General features: G+C 48.9%; 2 protein-coding genes across 3 annotated transcripts in view; both read left to right on the top strand.

Annotated features, from left to right (window-relative positions):
- Positions 1-20,252, top strand: part of LOC101903928 (elongation factor 2-like) — a 41,923-nt gene extending 21,671 nt beyond the window's left edge. The window contains 1 exon segment of the mRNA XM_059883694.1: positions 1-20,252. Coding sequence (XP_059739677.1) covers positions 1-205 — 205 coding nt within the window. The 3' untranslated portion in view covers positions 206-20,252.
- Positions 1-23,700, top strand: part of MECP2 (methyl-CpG binding protein 2) — a 60,780-nt gene that overhangs the window by 21,875 nt on the left and 15,205 nt on the right. The window lies entirely within an intron of this gene.

Here is a 23,700-nt window from a genome sequence, read left to right as displayed (position 1 = left end):
AAAGTCCTTTGGCTTCACCGCTGACCTGAGGTCCAACACAGGCGGCCAGGCCTTCCCCCAGTGTGTGTTTGACCACTGGCAGATCCTGCCCGGTGACCCCTTTGACAATACCAGCTGCCCCAGTCAGGTGGTGGCAGAGACACACAAGTGCAAAGGCCTGAAGGAAGGCATCCCAGCCCTGGACAACTTCCTGGACAAGTTGTAGGCGGCCTCCGCTTAGCCCACCACAAGGTGGGGTGCAGCCCCCGTGCCCAGGGACAAGTGACCACAGCAGCAAGCCCCCACATTCCCCACAACACCTCAAGGCTGCAGTAATGCTCTGCCTGACAGGTTTCTGGGGCCCACTTCGTGCCATCGCTCAACATGAACTTGATGCCGTTTCTTTTGATATTTATTTCCAGATTTCAGGGGCAACAAGTGCCCTCGCAGCAGGGTCTTATCTGGCTGGTGGGGATGGGGGAGGGGATGGAACAACCAATACTTTTTTGTTGAGAGGGAAACTTAATGTCAAAAAAAAGTTAAAAATAAATGCATTAAGAGGTTTATTTGGGTAAATGGCCCCTAGTGGATTTTCCTCCAGAAGGGGGCAAGAAACAAGCAGGTATGTTCTCTTTGGACAGAAGCTAGAAGGCAGGAAACCCCACCCGCACAGTGTCACTGAGCGCCTCCAGCTGTATTAGTGCCATTGGAATAATAAACTCGACATGGTGGGAAATAAAAAATAAACCAATATATACATATATTCTTATTTATCCTGCTTATACAAAAAACATGTTTTATATACTGTTCTGCATCTTGTTTTGTTTGTTTTTACTTCCTCTGTCCTGGAGATCACTCCCTACCAGTGTTGATACCCTCCTCGCTTATAGTGGTATGGAGCTCTCCCTTCCGCACTCTTTTTGTTCCTGCTGCACAGACTCTGTTATGCAGATGAACCATGCTTTAGTCAAGCAGCTCTCTGTGGATGGACATTTGGGTACTTTTCAGTCTTTTCCTGTTGTAAACAGTGATGCTCTGTTGTTTTGTATTTGTGACTAACCCATTTTTAACCTCTGAACTCCCATTGTCTGTTTCTTTCTTGTTTGTAGATGTTTCTGTTGTGGTTTTACGGCTAAATTATCTTCAAAAACATGAGACTATTCTGTGTCCTCTAGGGACAGAATTGATCTCTCTTCCATATTGCTGGGTCTCTTCCCCAAACCCTGGAGAGCTGTTTGTATTGGGGACAGGAGGCCTGGGTGGTGGGCCCCCTGCCCCTGCTCTCTGGTGGAGTCACCCCTGCCCTGCAGGGTCCCTTCCCCTGGGGAGGGTGGGCGTAGGAGTTTTATGGGAGTGGAGGGCTGAGCAGGGCAGGCTGACCTGCAGACTTGGCTCTTGTGGGAAGCAGACAAACGCCATGGACAGAGGTGGGCTTCGCTTGGCCTACTGTCAGCCCCACCAGGAGCCTTGCAGGGAAGACAAGAAGGTTCCAGCTGCAAACTTAGAAAAAACTGTCTGGTTTCTGGCCTGTGGGGGAAAGTGGCACCTTGCACTCCACGTGTGCAACACTCACCAACCCTATTGCCATCACCCTCACTAGGGAGCTGGCTGAAAATGCCCTGCACCCAAACCTTCTGGATCAGAATATGATGGTCAACAACCCCCCAGGTGACTTGTCTGTCCGGGAGAGTTTGAGGGCCACTGCTTGCCCCAAGTCTGGTCTGCTCTGATCTGCGCATTTTGGGGGGTTTTAACAGGGGCTCCCCTCTCCTGTGTAGCTTCCTTGACTACTATTCACTCTGTTAGTCCCCACACTATTTCCAGCATCTGGAAATTTGTGAAGCATATCTCATCTGTTCAGAAGTCTCCTGCTATCATTTCTGTTGTCTGTTGGAGGATTCTTCCTCTTTATACATCTGAACTTTATTTCTTTGAGATTTGGAGGGCTAAGAGCACGTGCATGTACACAGTTGTCATCCTCTAGTGAAGGATTTAAGCAAGGGGCTGGTATAATCTGGAGAGCTTTATCAGGCAGTGAGGACAGAAGCCAGATTAGAATGGATGGTTGGGAGGTGAGGGAGTGGAGGCTGGGTATACACAATTCTTTCTGAGAAGTTTTGTTGTGATGAGGACCAGAGAAATAGGGGTGGATGGGGTCAATGTCAGTTGTGGGGTTGCAGAGGGTCTTTTTCAGGTAGATGGATCTGAGAACATGTTTGCATGAGGAGGTGGAGATGGAGGAGATGGCATCCTGGACGAGCAGAGTCCTTGCTTGACGAGAGGCCATGGAAGGGCAGGCTCCAGGTAGGCACTTCCTCTTTGAAAAAGACGAGGAGGACAGAAGGTGCATAGATCCTTTGTGAAAGCTTGGGAGTCTAGTGAGAAGTAGAGCTCAAATAGAAGCTGATGAGTTTATGGGATAGCTGCATCAAAGGACCCCAAAGTGGGCAGCTTCCACCAACAGTAGGACATTCTGGCACAGTGCCGGAGGCCAGAGGTCTGAAATCAAGCTGTTGCGTGGTTCCGCTCCATGTGGAGACTAGCAGAGGATTCTCTCGTGCCTCTTGTGGCAGCTAGTTATTGTTATTCATTCACTCAGTTGTGTCTGACTCTTTGCAACCCCATGGACTGCAGCACACCAGGCTTCCCTGTCCATCACAAGCTCCCAGAGCTTGCTCAGACTCAGGTCCATCAAGTCGGTGATGCCATCCAACCATCTCATCCTCTGTTGTCCCCTTCTCCTCCTGCCTTCAATGTTTCCCAGCATCAGGGTCTTTTCCAGTGAGTCAGTTCTTCGCATCAGGTGGCCAAATTATTGGAGCTTCAGCTTCAACATCAGTCCTTCCAATGAATATTCAGGATTGATTTCTTTTAGGATTGACTGGTTTGACTTCCTTGCAGTCCAAGGGACTCTCAAGAGTCTTCTCCAACACCACAGTTCAAAAGCATCAATTCTTCGGTGCTCAGCTTTCTTTATGGTTCAACTCTCACATCTGTACATGACTGGGATGTGAGAATCACGATCATTCCCAGAGTCATACTGGGAAAACCATAGCTTTGACTAGATGGACCTTTGTTGGCAAAGTAATGTCTCTACTTTTTAATATGCTGTCTAGGTTGATCATAGCTTTTTTTCCAAGGAGTAAGCATCTTTTAATTTCATGGCTGCAGTCACCGTCTGCAGTGATTTTGGAGCCCAAGAAAATAAAACTCTGTCACTGTTTCCACTGTGTGACCCCAGTATCCATGTGAGTCAGTCCCTCCCCTTCCTTGAGGCTGTGCACCTGCTGACTTGGGCCTTCCCTGAATGCCCTGTTTTTTCCAAACAGTAGCTTTCGTCCTTTTCTGATAGTATGTCTATCTAACTATCTGTCATTCCTGCTGGGGCAGAACTGTCCAGGATGGGGTTATTTGCCGTGTTCACTGAGGTGGCTTACTTATGTTTACTTTGAGTGCTCAGTTGTGTCCGACTTTATGCGACCCCATGGACTGTAGCCCGCCAGGCTCCTCTGTCCATGAGATCCTCCAGGCAAGAATACTGGAGTGGGTCACCATTTTCCTTCTCCAGGGGATCTTCCCAACCCAGGGATACAACCAGTGTCTCCTGCATTGCCAGGTGTGTTCTTTACCACTAGCACCACCTGGGAAGCCCAAAGTCACTCAGTCGTGTCCGACTCTTTGTGACCCCATGGACTATCCCATGGAATTCTCCAGGCCAGAATACTGGAGGGGGTAGCTGTTCCCTTCTCCAGCAGATCTTCCTGAACCAGGGATTGAACCCAGGTCTCCCACATTGCAGGCAGATTCTTTACTGTCTGAGCCACCAGAGAAGCCTAAGAATACTGGAGTAGGTAGACTATCCCTTCTACAGGGGATCTTCCCAACCCAGGAATTGAACTGGGGTCTCCTGCGTTGCAGGCAGATTCTTTACCGTCTGAGCCACCAGAGAAGCCCAAGAATACTGGAGTGGGTAGCCTATCCCTTCTCCAGCAGATCTTCTGACCCTGGAATCGAACCAGGGTCTCCTGCATTGCAGATGGTTTCTTGACCAACTGAGCTACCAGGGAATGGTATGTGGTGTCCCTGGGTCCTGAGAGGTCCTGGCTGAGTGTGCACCGGGTCTCCCTGTGTGCTGTTGGGGGCCTGGGGCTCAGACGTCTCTCTACCCTCACCCCCCACTACGAGTCACCGGCTGTCTCTTCCACATCTCCAGGCTCACTGGGGCCCCTGAACCCCAGACTTGTGCATCCAGCACTGACTTGCCATCTCTGCTCAGCTTCCAGCAGGCTTCTCCAGCTGAACCTGTTCAAGCCTGAGCTCCCGGTCCCTCAGGCTTGGCCTTTGCCTGGCCTCCCCTTCCCGGTAAATAGCAACTCTGTCTTCTTGGTGGTCAGCTCAGAAAGCCAGCACTAGAGCCCTGAGCTGCTCACTCCCCAGCTCTGCTCCTGTCATCCTCCTCCGGCCTCCCATCCGCTGCAGCCCCCCTGGCCCCTCCAGGTCCTACCCTGCTTGAGGGTCTCAGCCTGGCTCCTCCCTTTGTCAGGAACATTCTTCCCCCAGGAATTCCATGGCTCCCTTTCGGGTCTCCTTCAGGTCGGCTCAGTGGGCTCCTTCCCAGCGCTGCCCTCCCTGAAGCTGGACGCCTGCTTCCACCTGGCCACTTTCCCCTGCTTCACCGTTCCCTTCTCACCACCTCCTGTATGCTGTTTGACTCGGTTTCTCCCTGCGTCTCCCCTGGGGTATCTCCAAGGCCTGGAATTATGCACACATACTGGATAGATGGGTGGATGAAGTCTGTAGTGGGACCTTGCCCTAAGATTTTGTCTTATACTCAGAGGGGCAGCCTAGAATACAACCTGCTCTGCTACTGACTCAGTAGCTTTCTCTGTGTCCAAGTGCACTGATATTCTTTATGGTTTAATCAAATCTGCAATCTGGAGCAGAAAGTGCACACAAAGGGCAGATGTGTGGAGTTGGAGTTTTTTTGCGGGGGAGTTGTTCTTTTTTTAAACTGATTTGGCTACCTCGGGTTTTAGTTGCAGCATCCAGGATCTCTTGCTGCAGCACATGGACTTTCTAGTTGGGGCATGCGAGCTCAGTACTTGTGGCGTGTGGGCTTAGTTGTCCCAAGGCCTGTGGGATCTTAGGTCAGCGACCAGGGATCAAACCTACATCATCCCCTGCCTTCCAAGGCGGATTCTTAGCAACTGGCCCACCAGAGAAGTCCTTGGAGTTAGAGTTTAAGACACTTTTGGAGGATTTGCAATTAGCCCAAAACATGGTATACATTGGTGAAAATCTAAATGGCACCCGCACTAGTCCCCCACTTTTTTTTGTTTGTTTTTCGGGCCATGGCACACAACTTCCAGGATCTCAGTTCACCGACCTTGGAGTGAATCCGGGCCTGTGGCAGTGAAGGTGTGGAGTCCAGATTGCCAGGGAATTCCCAAGTCCTCCATTTTTTGAACAGAAGGGCATGACTTGTTTCATCATGCTTTACTTTATTAATAGTGTTTCACAGGTCATACGTTTTTTACAAACTGAAGACTTGTGCAACCATTCTTTTCCCAGCAGCATTTGCTGACTTTGTGTCTTTGTGTTACATTATGATAATCCTTGCAGCATTTCAGGCATTTTCATTATTACTGTATCTGTTATGCTGACTTCTGATCAGTCATCTTTGATGTTACTATTACACGGCTCAAATGACGATTAACATTTTTTAGTAATAAAGTTTTTAAGTAAAATCTGCACAGTTTTTGGACATAATGCTCTTGTACAATTTGATAGACTGCAGTCTAGTGTAAACATAACTTTTATATGCACTGGGAAATGACAAAAAGTTGTGTGATTCGCTTGATTGTAATACTTGGTTTTTTGTGGTGGTTTGGAACTAAACTCGAAGTTTCCCTGAGGTATGTCTGTACATCCTTTACGAGTGTATAATTTAACAGCATGATTTCCCAGGGCAGCTTTGCAAAACAGGAGAAAGGAATTTTAAAGGCTGTCAGGTGCCTTTGCCATCTGTGGCTTCATATTTGGGTAACAGTATTTGTGTTTTGCCAACAGATGTGCAGCTTAAAGTACTCAGGAGGATGGCCTTTGAAGAGGCAGATCCTGCCCCCCCAGCTGCTGGGCCTGGGGGCCTGAGTGCCCCTCCCTTGGGCCCCGAGCGACCCCTGCAGACATCTGGTGCAGGCCCTGTAGCCAGAAGGGACAACTGTGTCTGGCATGTTGCTTTTCCCAGCGGGTCATGAACTTCTGGAGCAGGGACCCCATGCCACTCCTCGGGGCTTTCCCCTGCAGAGTCCAGCACCCAGCATGAGTGACCAGTGGCACCCTCCCTGGGTCTCCTCAGAGCCGTAAGAGACAGGCTTTCTGGCTCACCATGCAGCTTTGGGCACACGTGTGTGTGTGCCAGCTCCTTGGACCTGGTGTCCCAGTTCACTCTGTGGGCTTGGGCTGCTCCTTTACCTACCCAGTGGCTCTGGTTTGGGAGGGCAGGATGCTCTGGCTAATCGATCTTTCTGAGTCTCAGCAATTCAAACCCTTGTTTTGTTTTTGTTTTGGATTGATTACGACACCCACTACTACGAAGAAAAGAAAAGGAATCTGGTATTGTAGGAGGTGGTATGTGGTATGATTAACTGTTTAATTTTAAGCTTTTTTAAAAAAATTTTGCAGTGAGTTCTTTGAATAAATAATTCTGAGAGCTTATCACATAGAAGGCATATGTGTTTTCCTTGGTACGTTCTGAATTATCTGGATTTATTTTTGTCTCTTGAATTTTATACACAATTCAAAGGCTGCCTTTTTAGCCTACAAAAACAGGAAGAAAGAAGCTCAGAATTAATTGCGTTTTTCAGTAGCTTGAGTCATGGTGACTGTGATAACTTGGTGAAAAAGCTGTGTAGTAAGTAAACTTCACCTATGATTTATCATGAATACTTTTGTTTGTTTACTTCTAAGTACTCGACCTTTTTTGTGTTAAAATAATCTCCTATTCTTTGGATCTTGGGTTTGAAGCAGGTGAATCCTAGCTTCTACTTAAAAAAGCCTAAAGGTTGAGTTGGAGGCTTGTGGTGTCCTCTTGTGTGCCCTGCAGTCTAGAGGTAGGCTGTCCATGGCTACTGTGTGGCTCCATAAGTATCTGGGATCCAGGACCCCTCAGTGTTTCTCCTCCATCACCCTGTGCAGGTGACTTCCACCCTCAAGTTTGCCTGTGGTCACAAGATGGCAGTTGCAGCTCTAGCCATTGCATCTTGCTTTCCAGGGAAGGAGGAGGAAGGCATGGGGGAAAGGGAACTTGCTGGCACACCCTCCAGCCCCATTCAGTAGTTTCCATTTCCATCTCTGTGTCCCTCTTTTTTTTCCCTGAGGAAGAATCAGTAGCAGTCATTTCTTTCTCACTCATGGGTTTGGGTGGGATTCAGATCTGTTCTCAAGCCTGTTCCACAGCCCAAGAGGGAGAAGCAACTGCCAGGGATGGTCTCATCTTAAGCCAATGTCAGGAGCCCAGGAGGAGTGAATTGACATACAAAGGCCTTTTAAAGTCTCTTCCTAATCAAAATGACTCTACTACCCAAAGCAATCTACAGATTTAGTGCAATCCCAGCAAACTACCAATGGTATTTTTCACAGAGCTAGAATAAAAAAAATCATAATTCATATGAAACACAAAACACCCCAAATAGCCAAAGCAATCTTGAGAAAGAATGGAGCTGGAGGAATCAACCTTCCTAACTTCATACTATACTACAAGGCTACAGTCATGGAGACAGTATGGTAGCGGCACAAAAAGAGAAATATAGACCCAGTGGAACAAGATAGAAAGCCCAGAGATACACCCACACACCTATGAACACCTTATCTTTGACAAAGGAGGTAAGAATATACAGTGGAGAAAAGACAGCCTCTTCGATAAGTGGTGCTGGGAAAATTGGACAGCCACATGTAAAAGAACGAAACTGGAACCAACTTCCTAATCAATTCAGTTCAGTCGCTCAGTCGTGTCCGACTCTTTGCAACCCCATGAATCGCAGCACGCCAGGCCTCCCTGTCCATCACCAACTCCCGGAGTTCACTCAGACTCACGTCCATCGAGTCAGTGATGCCACCCATCCATCTCACCCTCTGTTGTCCCTTTCTCCTCCTGCCTCCAATCCCTCCCAGCATCAGAGTCTTGTCCAATGAGTTAACTCTTCGCACGAGGTGGCCAAAATATTGGAGTTTCAGCTTTAGCATCAGTCCTTCCAATGAACACCCAGGACTGATCTCCTTTAGGATGGACTGGTTGGATCTCCTTGCAGTCCAGGGGACTCTCAAGCGTCTTCTCCAACACGACAGTTCAAAAGCATCAGTTCTTCGGCGCTCAGCCTTCTTCACAGTCCAACTCTCACATCCATACATGACTACTGGAAAAACCTTGACTAGACGGACCTTTGTTGCCAAAGTAATGTCTCTGCTCTAAAGTTTCACAAAAATAAACTCAAGATGGATTAAAAACTTAACTGTAAGGGCAGAAACTACAAAGCTCTTAGAGGAAAACATAGGCAGTACACTCGTTGACAGAAATACAGCAAGATCCTCTTTGACCCACCTCCTAGAGTAATGGAAATAAAAATAAACAAATGGGACCTAATTAAAGTTAAAACCTCTTGCACAACAAAACTATAAGCAGGGTAAAAAGACAACCCTCAGAATGTGAGAAAATAATAGCAAATGAAACAACTGACAAAGGATTAATGTCCAAAATGTATAAGTAGTTAATACAGCTCAATATCAGAAAAACAAACAAGCCAATCAAAATATGGACACACAATATGGCACAAGGAGGACTTCCCTTGTGGCCCAGTGGCTAAGACTCCATGCTCCAATGCAGGGGGTCTGGGTTCAGTACCTGGTTAGGAAAAAGTGTGAAAGTGTTAGTCACTCATTTGTGTCTGACTCCTTGTGACCCCATGGACTAGAACCCACCAGACTGCTCTGTCCATGGGATTCTCCAGGCAAGAATTCTGGAGTGGGTTGCCATTTCCTTCTCCAGGGGATCTTCCCAACCCAGGAATTGAACCCAGGTCTCCTGCATTGTAGGCAAATTCAGAGAACTAGAACCCATATAGGAGAAGGCAATGGCACCCCACTCCAGTACTCTTGCCTGGAAAATCCCATGGATGGAGGAGCCTGGTAGGCTGCAGTCCATGGGGTTGCTAAGAGTCGGACACGACTGAGTGACTTCACTTTCACTTTTCACTTTTCATGCATTAGAGAAGGAAATGGCAACCCACTCCAGTGTTCTTGCCTGGAGAATCCCAGGGACGGGGGAGCCTGGTGGGCTGCCGTCTATGGGGTCGCACAGAATCGGACACGACTGAAGCGACTTAGCAGCAGCAGCAGCAGCATGGGGTCTAGGAAAATGGTGCTAATGAAGTATCTGGAGTTGGGGAATGGAGACGCAGACGTAGAGAACAGACTTGTGAACACAGTAGAAGGAGAGAGAGGGACGAATGGAGAAAGCGTCACCATATACGCACTGCTGCTGTCTCTGTCAGCCCGGGTTGGCCTGCACATGTGCTCAGGTGCATGCCTTGCCTCTGGACGTATTTGGATCCACTATCAAGCAGGCAGCCTACGCACATGGTTCACAACTCAGGAAGTGGGAGCTCTCTGATGATGCTTGGTCTTACAGTGTCCCTGCCACCGCCTGGGCCCCTCTGCAGGGAATGGCTGTCTCCAGGGGCTTCTTTGTGTCCTTTGAGGTGTTCCATACACAGACACATACTTTAAACCTACGTTGATTTCCATGCACCTGCTCGGGTCATCATAGCTAAGGTGTAGTTTTGCCCATTTTGTCTACATTCCTAAGTTCACTAGCAAGAAGCTGTACTTAGCTTTTCATCAACCTCTGCAACATCCATATTTGTCTCCTTTTTCCTTCTACTGTTGTTTTTTTCCTTCTCTTTTTCCTTTGAAGAAGTGAACTCGTGGGCTTTGTTGTCCTGTTGGACTTGTATATCTGCTTTCCAGTCCATTGAGTGCTGTAAACCTTTATTATATCTTCTACTTTCTTGTAGTACAGTCTCTGGTTTTCTTTCTCTCACTTCTTAAGTCTAAACTTAGCTCATTGGTTTTCAGCTTTTCGAACGTAAGCATTTAAAACTGATCCTCAAACAATTGCAGCTGCATCGAGCCAGTTTCAGTGTATCACATCTCCACTGAAAGTCAGCTTGAAGGGTTTTTTCAAAAATTTCCTCTTAGGATTTCTCTTTGACCCACAAATCATTTAGAAATGTTTTTTTTTTTTTTTTTAATTTCCAAGTACATGGCTTTGTGGGTTTTTTCCTAGTTGCTATTTTTAAAAATCCAGTTCCAGCTAAATGGCACCGTGCTCCAAGACTGTGATCTCTGGGGTGTCCACCTCATGGCTTGTGGAGAAGTGCAGGACCGGATGAGCATGGACTGTTGGTGGGGAACAGAAGCCAGAGGAAGCTCGCCTCCTTCATCTCGTCCATTATGAAAGTGTCCTCTCTTCTTACTGTTGTTCTGCTTCCGTTCACTGCTGGGGAGCGTGTGTCAGTCCAGTTTGCTTATTTTGCCTTTATTATTTAAGACCAAATTTTGAGTTTTAGAAACTGTTTTGACTTCCTGGTAAATCGAGCTCTTTGGTATTACGAAGTGAACCTCTTGATAATTAGTAGTGCTTTTGCCATGACTGTTGCTTCATCTGATAGTAATGGTGCTACGCCACCTGTGTTTTCGGTCAGCACAGCCACTTTGAATTTTCCTCCTTTCTGTGTCTTTATGGATTAGACGTAGCTCATGAAAATGGCAAATAGCTGGATTAAAAAAATTCATTCTGTTACATCCATTAACATCTGTTTAATTACTAATGCATTTAGATTTATCTATACCGTTTTATTTTGTGCATTCTGTTTTTCCCACATTTCCTGTTTTTTTCCCTCCTTTCTTCTGCTGGATTAAAGTTGTTTTTTTAAATCATCTTAAGATACACATAACATAAACTTTACCATCTTACCCAATTTTAAACCGCTGTACCACCATCTCTTGGAAAGTTTTAATTGGTGTCATGCAGTATACATAGTGCCATACTCTGCTTTTTCATTTACCATTTAACAATAGAACATAAGCATCTCCATTGTTGTGAACTAAAGTGTATGTGTTCCCCCAAATTTGTATATTGATGCCCTAACCCTCAATGGGAAGATGTTTGGAGTGGGGCCTTTGGGAGGTGACTAGGTAGGATTAGATGAGATCATGAGGTTGGGAACCACTGGGATCAGTGCCTTTATACGATGAGATACCACAGAGCCCACTCTCTGCTGTTTGCCATGAAGTGGACACAATGAGAAAGCAGCCATCTGCAAGCCAGGAAAAGGGCCCTCAGCAAGGAATCTCCCAGAACCTCGATCTTGGACTTCTGCATCCAGAACTGTGAGCAATAAATTTCTGTTGTTCAAGCCACTCAGTCTGTGGTATTTCAAATGGCAGCCTGAGCTGAGACACTCTTGTTAAGAAAAACAGGGAACATCCCTTGCAAGCTCACTTAGATTCCATCGCAAATGTAGTGAATCTTCTTTCTCGGCTCCCTGTCCCTTACCTCTGGACGCTTTGCTGCTTCTCCATATGAGGCTTTCCGCAAGAGTAGTTTCTGTTCGTAAGCTTCACATCCCCCTTGGTCAGCTCCTGGGATCACATCTGCACTCAGTCCTTTCACTCCGCAACCCCCCCCGACACACAAACTGGGGGGTGGGGGGTGGTTCCAGGCCAGCTGCTGTCCACCTGCCTGACCAGGATCCACTCCTGGAATCTGTAGCAGCCCACGCTGGGCTGGTCCTTAACCTGTGCTCTGCAGGTGAGAATGTACCAGGCTCAGCATGTATCTTAGTAGCCTCTCCATGGCCTATGAAAATTTGAATTTCCTTCTGACAGCTCTTCGCTGGAAGAAAGGGGAATTCACCCAGGTTGTGCCCTTCGGCTCTCGTCTCTTCATCCCCTCCCGCGTCCCTGGGCTCTGCGGCCTTCTCTCCCAGTATCCTAGGTGATGATTCAGTTGTCTGTTGCTGTGCATGTCTCCTATCAGGTGAAGCCACTGAGGGTGGGGGCTGCGTCTTCTCGCCCACCACAGCCTCCCCTGGCGTCCTTGGGGTGGTACGCGTTCTTCTTGTCTGTGAGTGACCTTCGTAGGTCATCAGAGCTCTGGGAAGAAGGCAGTTAGCAGCAAGGGATATAGCTCTTTGTTTTACCCCTCGAGCCGAGACATTTCAGTAGAAGATTGTTCTGCATTCCCATATGTACAGAATCAGTCTACCTCAGCCTTCAGGTGCACGTGAAACACTGGAACCGGAAATGGCTCAGGTAGGCTCAAATGTCCCACCAAAGACCCATTTCAGAGGTGTGGTTCTCTCAGCCGCACCAACTTGGTTGTGAGGAGCTGTGTGTTCAAGCAGAGTAGTCTCTGTGAGTGTAGCCAAGTCTGAGCGCATCTCTGGGAAAGGATCTGAAGTAGAATTGGGTGTTATCAACACACACCTGTCTCTTAGCTCCAGGAAGCTCTCATCTTCCAGAAGGGGTACCCACGAACCCTAGAGGCATTTTCAGAGATCTGAAGTTGGCTGAGCAAGTTCTCCGGCACCTGAGTGCTGTTCCATCCCTTCCTGCCTCAGTGGCAGTCACCTTGGGAGCCTCAGGTCACCTGCAGCTCAGTCCACAGGTGAACCTTGGGGTTTCAGCTAACATCTCATTAGGTGGCGAGAGAGAGCACTGAAAATGAGTATGAACGTAATTGAACATGTTTTTCCTTATGTGAGAGAAAGGTTCACGGGGTGGGTGTGTGTGTGTGTGAGAGAGAGAGAGAAAGGCTCATAGTGTGTGTGTGAGAAAGAAAGGCTCACAGGGGGTGAGTGTGTGAGAGAGAGAGAAAGGCTCACAGGGTGTGTGTGTGTGTGTGTCCATCAAATTTTACTGTGTGTGTGTGAGAGAGAGGCTCACAGTATATGTGTGTGTGAGAGAGAAAGGCTTACAGGGGGTGTGTGTGTGTGTGTGTGAGAAAGGCTCACAAGGTGTGTGGGTGTGTGTATGTAAAAGAGAAAGGCTCACAGGGTATGTGTGTGTGTGAGGCTCACAGGGTGTGTGTGTGTGTGTGTGTGTGTGTGTGTGTGTTCATCAGATTTTACCATGTGTGTGTATAAGGCTCACAGGGTGCGTGTGTGTGTGTTTGTACGTAAGGCTCACAGGGTGTGTGTGTGTGTAAAAGAGAAAGGCTCACAGGGTATGTGTGTGTGCAAGGTTCACAGCGGGGGGTGGGTGTGTGCATTCAGCAGATTTGACTACACAAGGCACTTAGGGTCCTGGCCCTTTTTTTCTCCCTTCCCTTCTCCTCAGCCCACTGCCCGCCCTCCTGCCCGCCCCGCCCCCGCCCCCCCAGCCCAGAAAGAAGGTGGATTGACTGGAAGGCGGGCAGGTGAGACCCCGCCAGCTCTGCTCTGCCCTTTCTCTCTCCCACCTCTCTGCCCTTGCTTCCCAGCCGCCCCGGCCTGGTTCAAGCCTTCCAGCTCTCCCTCACGTCTCTCCCGGCCCCACGGGGTCCAGTGTCAGACCTCATTCCAGTGCTGGACCCCCAGAGCGGGGAGCCGTCCTCCACTGGTGTCACGGCCCCTCACCTGACTCCTGCCTCTTCCAGCCGTGAAGAGCTGCACTTAGCCGCCTAGCCTTTGTCCGAGCTCCCGTGCTGCACCACCTCCTCTGCCAGGTGGTCGAAGATGTGAAGACCTGCCCCCTTGGGGTCAGATCTCTCCTCTCGAGCTACAGCTTCCTGCAGGTCCCTCCTCACCGGAGGACAGTGTTGACTGTCCCACCCCGCACACCCCTGGTGGGAGGAGGACCAGAAGTGTCCCCCCTACGGTCATGAGCCAGTCTATGAGGAACATGGGCTGTGATGCTCAAACTCCTCAAGTCCCCATGGCAAGCCTGCTTGCCCCCTGGACACCCCCCTCTATCGAGAACTTGGTGCCAGGCTCACAGGCTTTGTTTCGCTGTTCCCGACCGTCTCATCCCACAGGTAACTTAAGCAGGCATGTAGCGGGCTTCCCTGAGGGCTTAGACGGTAAAGAAGCTGCCTGCAGTGCAGAAGACCTGGGTTCGATCCCTGGGTCGGGAAGATCCCCTGGAGGAGGGCATGGCAACCCACTCCAGTGTTCTGGCCTGGAGAATTCCATGGACAGAGGAGCCTGGCGGGCTATAGTCCATGGGGCCGCAAAGAGTTGGACATGACTGACTAACAGTAACAGAGGGCCCTCCTGGTGCTTGGCTCTCAACTTTTGATCATTTCGCCTCCAGTTACCTCAGCCACCCACTACCAAGGTCACAGCCTGCACTTCGTCCTGTCCCTGGAGGCTGCCCCACCCTTGGAGTGCTAGCACACAGCTCCCCTGTTGACAAAGACTTCCTGGAATCTGTCAGTTTTCCCTCCTTTTATGAATCCTGCCCATCGCTGTACAAACGTGTTTTCCAGTTTCCCAGCTTCACCGAGCACTCCTGCCACTCCTGCCCAGTTCTCTGTTCCCTCTTTGCCTAAGCTTTTCACAACTTGTCTACTGAATATTCCTCTTTCCCACCTCCTAGTTTTGCTCCGCCCCTAGTGGATGTTTGCCTTACCTGGGCCAGCGGGGATTTCTCTCAACAGTCTTGTTCTCTCCTGGAATCCCCTTCCTGCATCTCTCCAGGGGTCCCACCAGCACCCTCTCCTGGTGCAGAGTCACTGGCTTCCTTTGGTTTTCTTACTTCACATCTGAGCCACCCCATCTTCTGACTGGAGTCACTGAAAATGCTCTATGCTTTTTCATAGTTGCCCTTTCAGCTTGAACCACGGTCAGTACACTACATCTGAAGGTCAAATCTGTGCCTTCCTCCTTCCCGTATGCATTGTCTGAGGCTACTCTCCCACTTCACTGGCAAGTTGAGTGCCTCCTGTAAAGCAGAAAACGCTTGCTGTGTGGCCCTTGGCAGAGAAAAATGCCCTAAGCCCCGCACGGAGGTATGGCCATGTGTTGCTGGCTGGCTCATCAGACCCCCCTCCCCAAGGGAGCAGGGCCAGCTGTGCTGTGGCCAGTGCTGCCCCCTGCAGGGTGGCAGACACAGTGCTAGCTGCCCTGAGCCACCTTGGCAGCAGAATTCGGAATATTGTTCCCGGCTAACTAGATTCAAATCTGTTTCTCCAGCCCTCTGGCCCACCTAATAGGCTTTCATTCCCCCCAATTTTTGTTACTGTGGTAAAATACACTTGAAAAAAATTACCGTTGAAGTGTAAAGAAAGAAAGAGAAGTTGCTCAGTCATGCCTGACTCTTTGTGACCCCATGGTCTATAGCCCACCAGTCTCCTCTGTCCATGGAATTTTTCAGGCAAGAGTACTGGAGTGGCTGACCATTTTCCTTCTCCAGGGGATCTTCCTGACCCAGGGATCGAACCCAGGTCTCCTACATTGCAGGCAAATGCTTTACCATCTGAGCCACCATGGAAGCCCCCATCTAAGTGTACAGTTCCATGGTATTAAGTATATTCATACTGTACAAACATTACCACCTTCCATCTTCCAGGAGCTGTTTAATCCAGTCCTGTTCTACATAAATCAGCTAGAGTTGGTCTCTGTTGCTTACTACCAATAATCTGGACAGATCCACCATTGATTGTCTTTCTCCTGCCTCGCTCCTCGTTGTCTTCTTTGCTGACTCTTTCTCCTTGTCACAGGACCAGATAACAGGAGGGAAATTGTCCATACTCGTATCTAAGGGACCCTCACTTGTGCGATGGCCTCTTCAGACATCCATGCTGAGGACTACCAGATCTCTGTCTCTAGCCTTGAGCCCTCAAAGGCGAAATGCCTCAACATGGTAAACGTAAAATCCGGAAGTCAGAATCCTGAATCTCCAGCGCTCTGCCGGCACACACATGCCCTCCCCTGATGGCACCTAGGCCAACCACAGTGTCCCCTGCTTAGACTCTGCAGTAGCCCCCACGGCAGTCAAGGGGGTGACCATGCAGATCCGCAGAAGGAGTGCAGTCTGCAGGCCACCCCCAGCTGCCGGCCCCTTTGGGATTGGTCTTGGCCTTGGTCTCAGCTCTGAGAGCTTCCTCACCTGGTCAGGCTGATCCCAGGGCCATGGGTGGTGAAGGAGGGAGTGGGTACCAAACCCCTGCCCTACCATCACTGCCCAAGGCTCCAGAAAGCTCTGGAGCCTGCATTGCACTTCAACTTCTTCCCCTGCCCCGGTCTGCTTGCTCTTCCTTCCGTGCATGGGTGTCAGTCCCTAAGAAACATGTAGTGCCCCACACTGTGAGTGCACCTGCAGCACCTCATGTCTCCCTGCCTGCTCATCCTGCCTCACACTCTGTCTTCCATGAACGATGAGCCTCTTCAGACTGTTCATCTGATCATGTTGCTCCTCTGAGAAAAACCCTCTGAGGGCTTCTCATCCCTCACAGGATAAAATCTCATGTATTCCTGGACATGCAGCCTATATCATACCCAGGGCTTAGAAGAGCCATGCTTGGTTTAATGTTCTACTGCGACCAGCTCCAAAGTCTCCATTTTTTAAGAAATCCTGCATTCTCATTTGATAACGCGTCCTGCAAACGAGGTAGCCAGGCCTGCCTCATGTTGAGCTCCTTTTCTCCGCCTTGCTCATTTGGCTTTAGCCCATCATTCTTGCGTTTCCTGGAACATGCCAGATTGTTCCTGGAATTGGGGCCTTGGCTCTTCCTAGTCCTTAAGCCTGGACCCCTCTTTACATGATCCCTTGAGGCACCTGAAGAATTCTTTACCCTTTATGTTCAGGACATTGACCACCATCCCTCTCACTGATGAGGTTTTTTTTTTTTAATCACTTTTATTTGGAAGCATGGTATGTTCTTTCAGCCTGCAGATACAGCTCACCTTTGTCTCAAGTTCTCTTATGTATCTTTGATGGCGTCTATGTGCCATTTGGGGTTCCCTACTGCAGGGCCACGAATTATCCTTATGTTGGATTATCTGTCTCTCATCCAATGTTGTTAGCGTCACTCTAATTGCTTTTGCTTTTATCTCTTTCATCTGCATACAGTGTTTGTCTGATTGGATTTTCAGCTATTCATGTTCTGATTCTGGCTGTTTTTAAATGTATTTATTAGTTCCATAATGGCGCATCTTGGTCTGCAGTTTGTTTCCCTAGATTGGGAATTTGCCCTTTCATCTTAACTGTGTTTTATCTTCTCATCTTTGAACTCTTATTGAGAACATGTTCTTATAAAATTGTAAGGAATTTTCTTCTCTTCCTTTTGTGTATTCGCTCCATGGTGAAAGTTTGCCTTTCCTGAGCCATCTCCCTCCCTGTCTCTCTTCTCCTTTTTTTATTTTTTTTTTTAGCTTTTGGCCATAAAATGTTTCTAGAAGTACCATGTGGTTTTTTGTCAACTTGGCTCAGGCTTTGACGGCTCCGTTGTTCTGTTGGCTTTGCTGCAGAGGAGTTTTGGCTGTCTCCTCCTGGTCTGCTGGCCCATCTCAGTGCTTTCCCCTCTGGGCTGCTGTGAGCTTGGCTCTTGTGGTCAGAACCAAGTTGCACAACCAGGGGAACTGCAGGCAGGGGGACTCTTCGGCCACATCTGGAGTCACTAGCTTAGGAACAGTGTTCAGTGTTTTATGTCATGGCTCGCTCTAGCCCCTTGAAGGACTTGCATGCCATTCCTGGAAAGGGGCACCCCAGGCTCCTGCTGGTTCCCTGAGCTGGGTGGGTGGCCCCAAGCACAGGCACCTCCTGCAGTGCTGGCCTGGCCTGCTGGCTACTAGACCTGGGACATACGTGTGCTTGTGCCTGGTTCAAACTGTCACCCTGCAGAGACCAGCACACCCCTATAAAGCAATTCTATTCCAATTCAAAAGGAGTTTTCAAGAGTGAGAGATGCCTCCCCAGTTCCTCCGTTCCAGCTTAGTGGAGGAGAGGTCTCAGGGCTCTTGTGAGCTCCCTGACATGGCTTCCAGGGGTGGAGCAGTCCTGCAGCTGCTTTGTTCTCTGTAGCCCTTTCTTCAGCTGCCAGGTCGTGGCATGTGCTGCATGCAACATTACATCCCTTGCCTTTGCGGAATGAAATCTGCCCTTCCCACTCCTCGCTGTCTGTGTGTTTCCCCATTTTCTCCGGGATCGGGAGAGAGCAGGTCCGTGGGAGGTTGGAAGCCGCCGTTTGGACCGGATGCTCTCATCTGCAGTGACTTGATCGTGTCATGTGGCTGCTGATGCGGGGTCCCCGGAAGCACATCCCAGCCCCGCCACCCTTTGTTGTCTTCAGCTCTTCCCAGGTGCGGATTCCAGGCGACTCTCCACCAGCGGGCTGGAAGTCAGTCTTCCATTGTATTTTCTACCCCATTAGTGCTTGTACACAGGGCCACCTCTGACTTACTGATGTGTGTCTTATCACTTTTTCTCCGGTCCCCAGAGTTGTTTCGGGGAGCGAGATTCAGTCCCTGCCAGTGACCCACAGAAACCCCGCAGCCTGCTGGTGCCCTTGCCCTGCAGGCTTCTTGGCCCTTCCATCTGCCATGGGCAGACCGTGCTTTTCAGCCAGCCTGGCTCCAGGTCCCCCCATTGTGACCTTGAAGATTTCCTGGGGCTCTGCTGGCAGGGGTGGGGGGGTCCTGTCCCAGACCGCCCCCCGCCCAGTAGGTCACTCATGGTGCCTCAGCCATGGGTGTCACCCCTTCTTTCACCCCTTCTTTTTGTCTTTTGTTGCTCCTTTTCTTCAGCGGCTCCTGTGTTGTCATCAGGAAGCAAGGCTGTCAGACCTGCAGCTGCAGGGTGACCTCCACTAGTGAGAGGAAAACAAACGGTATTGAGAGAAAAACTGCAGCAGGCGAGAGCTGTGGGAGTCTGTTGCTAGGAACCAGAGAGGCAGGCGTGACCTGAGTGTCTGTGCACACGGGCCATGGGGACCTGAAGCTGGATATACGGCGAGGGGGCCTCAAGGCCAGCTTTGCCCTGATGAGTGTCCGTCTGTTTGTGGGAGGGCTTGACGTGAGTAGTCTGCAGCACAGACGTGCACAGGGGCCCGGAAACATGGTGGGAAAGAAGTAGCTAGATATGGAGGCTGGGAAGAGACTAAGTAACAAAAATGTCAGTCATAAGACTTGAGTTCTGGGTTTCCTTTCATTCTTAGCACATTTATCCAGCCCCCCTGCAGTGACCTGTATGGGAACAGTGGGTGGTGAAGCCACCCAGCTTGGCTTTAGTCATGGTCCACAAGTTTACCAGCATCTCACATAGGACCCGATCCTTCCCACCCCAAGCAAGCCATACCACCTTCCAGAGCTCTCCCCTGGCTCCTGGTATCTCCTCTCTGACAATACTCATCAAAAGTGCTGTGATTTCGTTATTGACTCTTTGCTTTATAAGATTGTTTGTACTGGGAGAAAGAGAAGAAACAGATGCAGGTAGAAAGCATGTCTTGTTGCCGGAGAGTCTGCTATGGAGTGAATGAGGAGGTGACATAAAACACTCCTCCCCACTCCCAGTGTCCTGGTTGTGACAACTGTGTTCAAAGTTTGCCCCTCCCTGCTGGGCATTCCAGAGTAGAAGCCATTTCTGCCACCCTGCTTTATTCCTATGGAGTTCTAGAACATTTTCATCACCCCTAGAGGAAGCCACATGGAAGAAAGACAGCCTGACGTTTCCTCAAAAGGTTACACGTGGAATGCCCGTGTGACCCAGAAATTCCACTCTAGGTATAGACCCAAGAGAATCGAAAATAAACACCTGTGCAAAAACTTGTGCACAAATATCCACAGCAGCTAAAAAGGTAGAAGCAACCCAGATGTCTATCAACAGATGAATGAATGAACACAGCGTGGTGTGTCTATACGGTGGAATGTTACTCAGCATAAAAAGGGAAGAAGTTCTAATACATGCCACAACATGGAAGAACCCTGAACACATTATGCTGAGTGAAAGGAGCCTGTCACAGAAAGCCATATATTGTATGATTCTATTTATATGAAAGGTCCAAGCAGATCCATAGAGACATAAAGGAGATTAGTGGTTGCCAGGGGCTTGGGAGTAAGGGGTGCTGAGGAAGTACCTGCTTAGTGGATGTGAGGTTTCCTCCGGGGGGGTGACAAAATGTTCCGAAACTAAATAGTGGTGATGCTTGCACAACATTGTGAATGTATTAAGTGCTGCTAATGGTAAATTTTGTATCATGGGTTTTACCACAATTAAAAAAAAAAAAATTGATCAAACGCTCTCAGAATATTTAGCCAACAACCTTCAACTTGGCTACGTGCCTAGTCATTAAACTTCTTGGACTAAATTCCTTTCTGTCATGGTTACCATGTTCTGGGCTTCAGAGATTTCATTTTGGGTCAGTGTGTTCCAGTCCACCATGTGTCCCCATAGGTCCCCACACTCACCTCTTTCTCTTGAATGGGACAGCAGAGCTACTTGGCAGAGCATTGGAAAACCTACCATAATGATTTAGGGTAATTGGTGAAGTCGGCTATCATTTTAGTGGGTTCTTACAAAAATTAAGGTCGAATTCACATATCATGACATTCACCCATTTAAAGGGTGCAGTGGCATTTAGTACATTTGTAATGTGTCTAATGGGAAAGATTGAAGGCAGAAGGAAAAAGGGGTAGCAGAGGATGAGATGGTTAGACAGCATCACCTACTCAATGGACAAGAGTTTGAGCAAACTCTAGGAGATAGTGGAGGACAGAGGAGCCTGGCGTGCTGCAGTCCATGGGGTCACAAAGAGTCAGGCACAACTTAGGGACTGAACGACAGCAACAAATGTGCAACCATTGCTTCTATCTAGTTCCAGAATATTTGTATCACCCCCCCAAAAAGAATCCCTTGTTCATTAGGAGTCATTCTCTACTACCTACTACCTCTGGCCCCTGGTAGTGAATATCCTACTTGCAGTCTCTGGATTTTCCTATTTCTGGATATTTCATATACATGAAATCTCATAATATTTGTCCTTTTGTGTCTGGCTTACTTCACTTGGCATTAACATCTTCAGTTCACGATCCATCCATGCTGTACCAGGTGTAAGAGTTTCCTTTTTTTTTTTTTTTTCCCGTTTTGGCCACCATGGGGCTTGTGGAATCTTTGTTTCCTGATCAGGGATTGAACTCTGGCTCTTGGCAGTCAGAGTGCCAAGTCCTTCTTGGGACCTTCTGGCTGCTGTGATGTGTGCTGTTAGGAACATCGTCATCCATGGACTCTTGTTTGAGTCCCTGTTCTCAACTCTCCAGGGTCCATACCTTGGAGTGGAATCTCTGGGTCACATGGGAACTCCACGTTTACCTTTTTGAGGAACTAACTGCCTGACTGTTCTCCACAGTGGCAGTGTGTTTTCAAACTTGCTTATCTTTCCCACATGTAGTGGTTTCGTACTGTGACAATGAGACTTACTGTATGGCACTGACTGCCTTCATTTGGGGAGGGTTCTATCTTTGGGCAGCATGAACTGTGCTTTGTACAGCTTTTCAAAGCATAGTTTCTTGCATCTTCTAAAAACTGGGGTATTAAAAAATACACTGAGTTCAGAAGAGGGCCACTAAACTTTAGGTTCCACTGTTGAAACCTTCAAGCAGAACCCCGTCCCTCCTCCTGCTCTGCAGAGACCCCTGAGACCATCTTGCAGTTCCAGTTTGATTGCTCTCAGATCTTTAAAGGGGCCAAAGCTGGCGACTCACAGTGCTACTGCCTTGATGATTCATGCAGAGAAGCCTCCTGGATTCTGAGATGCTGCAGCTCGTACTGGAGGGAGAAAGAATTGGAAGCCCCAAGGAGTGACTCTTTGGGACAGAAGCAGCCTCTGCCGGGAGGCCTGTTCTCACCTCGCATCCCAGACTATTGACATGGGGAAGTAGCCACCCCCTCATCCTTCCGGTTCGTGGCTGCGTAGTGATGCTTGGACTCCTGACCGGACTCCACGGGGTGGCTGACTGGAAATGAAAGGTGCTGAGACACGCATCTCCAACATGGGCCTGATGCAAGCATGACTGAAATTAGGAAACGTCAGGATGTCACTGGGGCTCTGGAAGTGTCCTAGAGCTCACTCTGGGGGAGCCTGATTCCACTTCAAGGGAAGAATACCTTTTCAGCTGCAGCCTTCACCTGGTTTTGTGGTCTGTCTGTCTTTAATCTGAAATCCTTGGGGGTTGAGTAGTCCCACCTGAGTGTCCATAGTCTGATTAGTGCAAGTGCCAGATGTCAGCGATCACACCCCTGAAATTCACAGGAGCCTTGGATCCAAAGAGTGCCTGGTACTGCATCCCAAGGCTGCCTCCCGCATGATTACTGGAGGTTCCTTTCATTAGGAAAATACAGTCAGTTCTCGCCATCAGACCCCTTGGGATACAGTGATTTGGACTGAAGTCAAGATTCCTGCAACTCTTTTTCCTTTGCTAGATCAAAGCAAGGATTTGATGTAATGTTTTTTGTTTCATGAGCGTAATTAGCAAATGATTTTATTTACACAAGAGTCTTCTCTCAGTCTTTGTAGACGTTTAAGATTTGTGTAGTTTTTCTGCTTCAATGTGATATGTCATTTCCTCCCCAAATCATGTGTTTTGCTAATCACACATTGAAAAACAGAAGTTGTTATGGGAAAAACTGGATCGGGGTAGACCATGAGAGACCTGTGTGATTTGGTAATCAGAGCTCACAAAACCAGTAACCATTGTGGTTAAAGAAGCACCAGGGCTCAGTGAAGGCTCTGTTGGCATTTGCAAGTGGCATCAACATCAGCTGACTGGTTTTTGCCATGACCCCCAGATTGGTGCCTCCTTCCCTGCATTGCACAGGTTAGTTTGTCTGTTGATATTAAAAGCTGGGTCCTGGGCAAGGCTGCCTTTGGCAGTGATTTTTTTTTTTTTAAACACAGGGAAACATGTCAACACTTTCTTTCACACTTGTAGCTGTACCATCTAGAGCATAATGCTATTGAAAACGTTGCAGTGCTTTGAGCCACTAAAACAAGGCACTTCTGCAAGGTTTCTAGCCTTTTTTCTTAATATATTCACGTGAAGTAAAGGCATCCTCTTTAATTGTGAGACAGCTTGGGTGAAACAGCTTTGAAATCTTGGTGTCGGGCAGCACAGTTTCCGGTCATGTTGCCATCACCTCTGCCTCTGCAGACATGCTGCCCCTGCGCCCCAAGCAGGCATGCCATCACCCTCCTGAGGCCTGAAGGCTGACTCTGCTCCGAGCATCCATTTGGGGCAGTTGGAGCCCTCAAGGACTTCAGCATCACCTCCCTGGCTGCCTTCAGATGAGTGAGCCAGTCCAGGCTGGCGTGGCACTCCTGGGTGGCCCATGTCTTCAGTCACTGGCCCTTTTTCTGCCCAAGCTGCAGCCCATTATGAAGAGTCCACGCCTGCCGCTACGTGGAATGCCCCTCTGTTTCCAGGCCTTTCCTCAGGCCTCAGGAGACGCTGCTGTCACCGCTTTTCCCTGTCTCTGGCTCCTCTGCTGGTCGGCCGTAGGGTGCCTGCTGGAGTCCTCGCCAAACAGGACTCCCTCCCTCCCTTCCTGGTCTTTTTAGCTTGCGTATTCCTTAGTCTCTGGCCAGTTTGTGAGTATCGGTCAACCTTTGTAAGCACTGTCTTCTATAGCATCTTCTGGAAGTTGTTCAGTCCGGCAATTTTGGTAGTTTCAGCCAGAGGAGTCTCTGCA

Source organism: Bos taurus, chromosome X (assembly GCF_002263795.3).
Source record: "Bos taurus isolate L1 Dominette 01449 registration number 42190680 breed Hereford chromosome X, ARS-UCD2.0, whole genome shotgun sequence".
Taxonomy (NCBI): Eukaryota; Metazoa; Chordata; class Mammalia; order Artiodactyla; family Bovidae; genus Bos; species Bos taurus.
The sequence above is the reverse complement of the archived record's forward strand: the minus strand, read 5'-3'. Positions and strand labels throughout refer to the sequence as shown.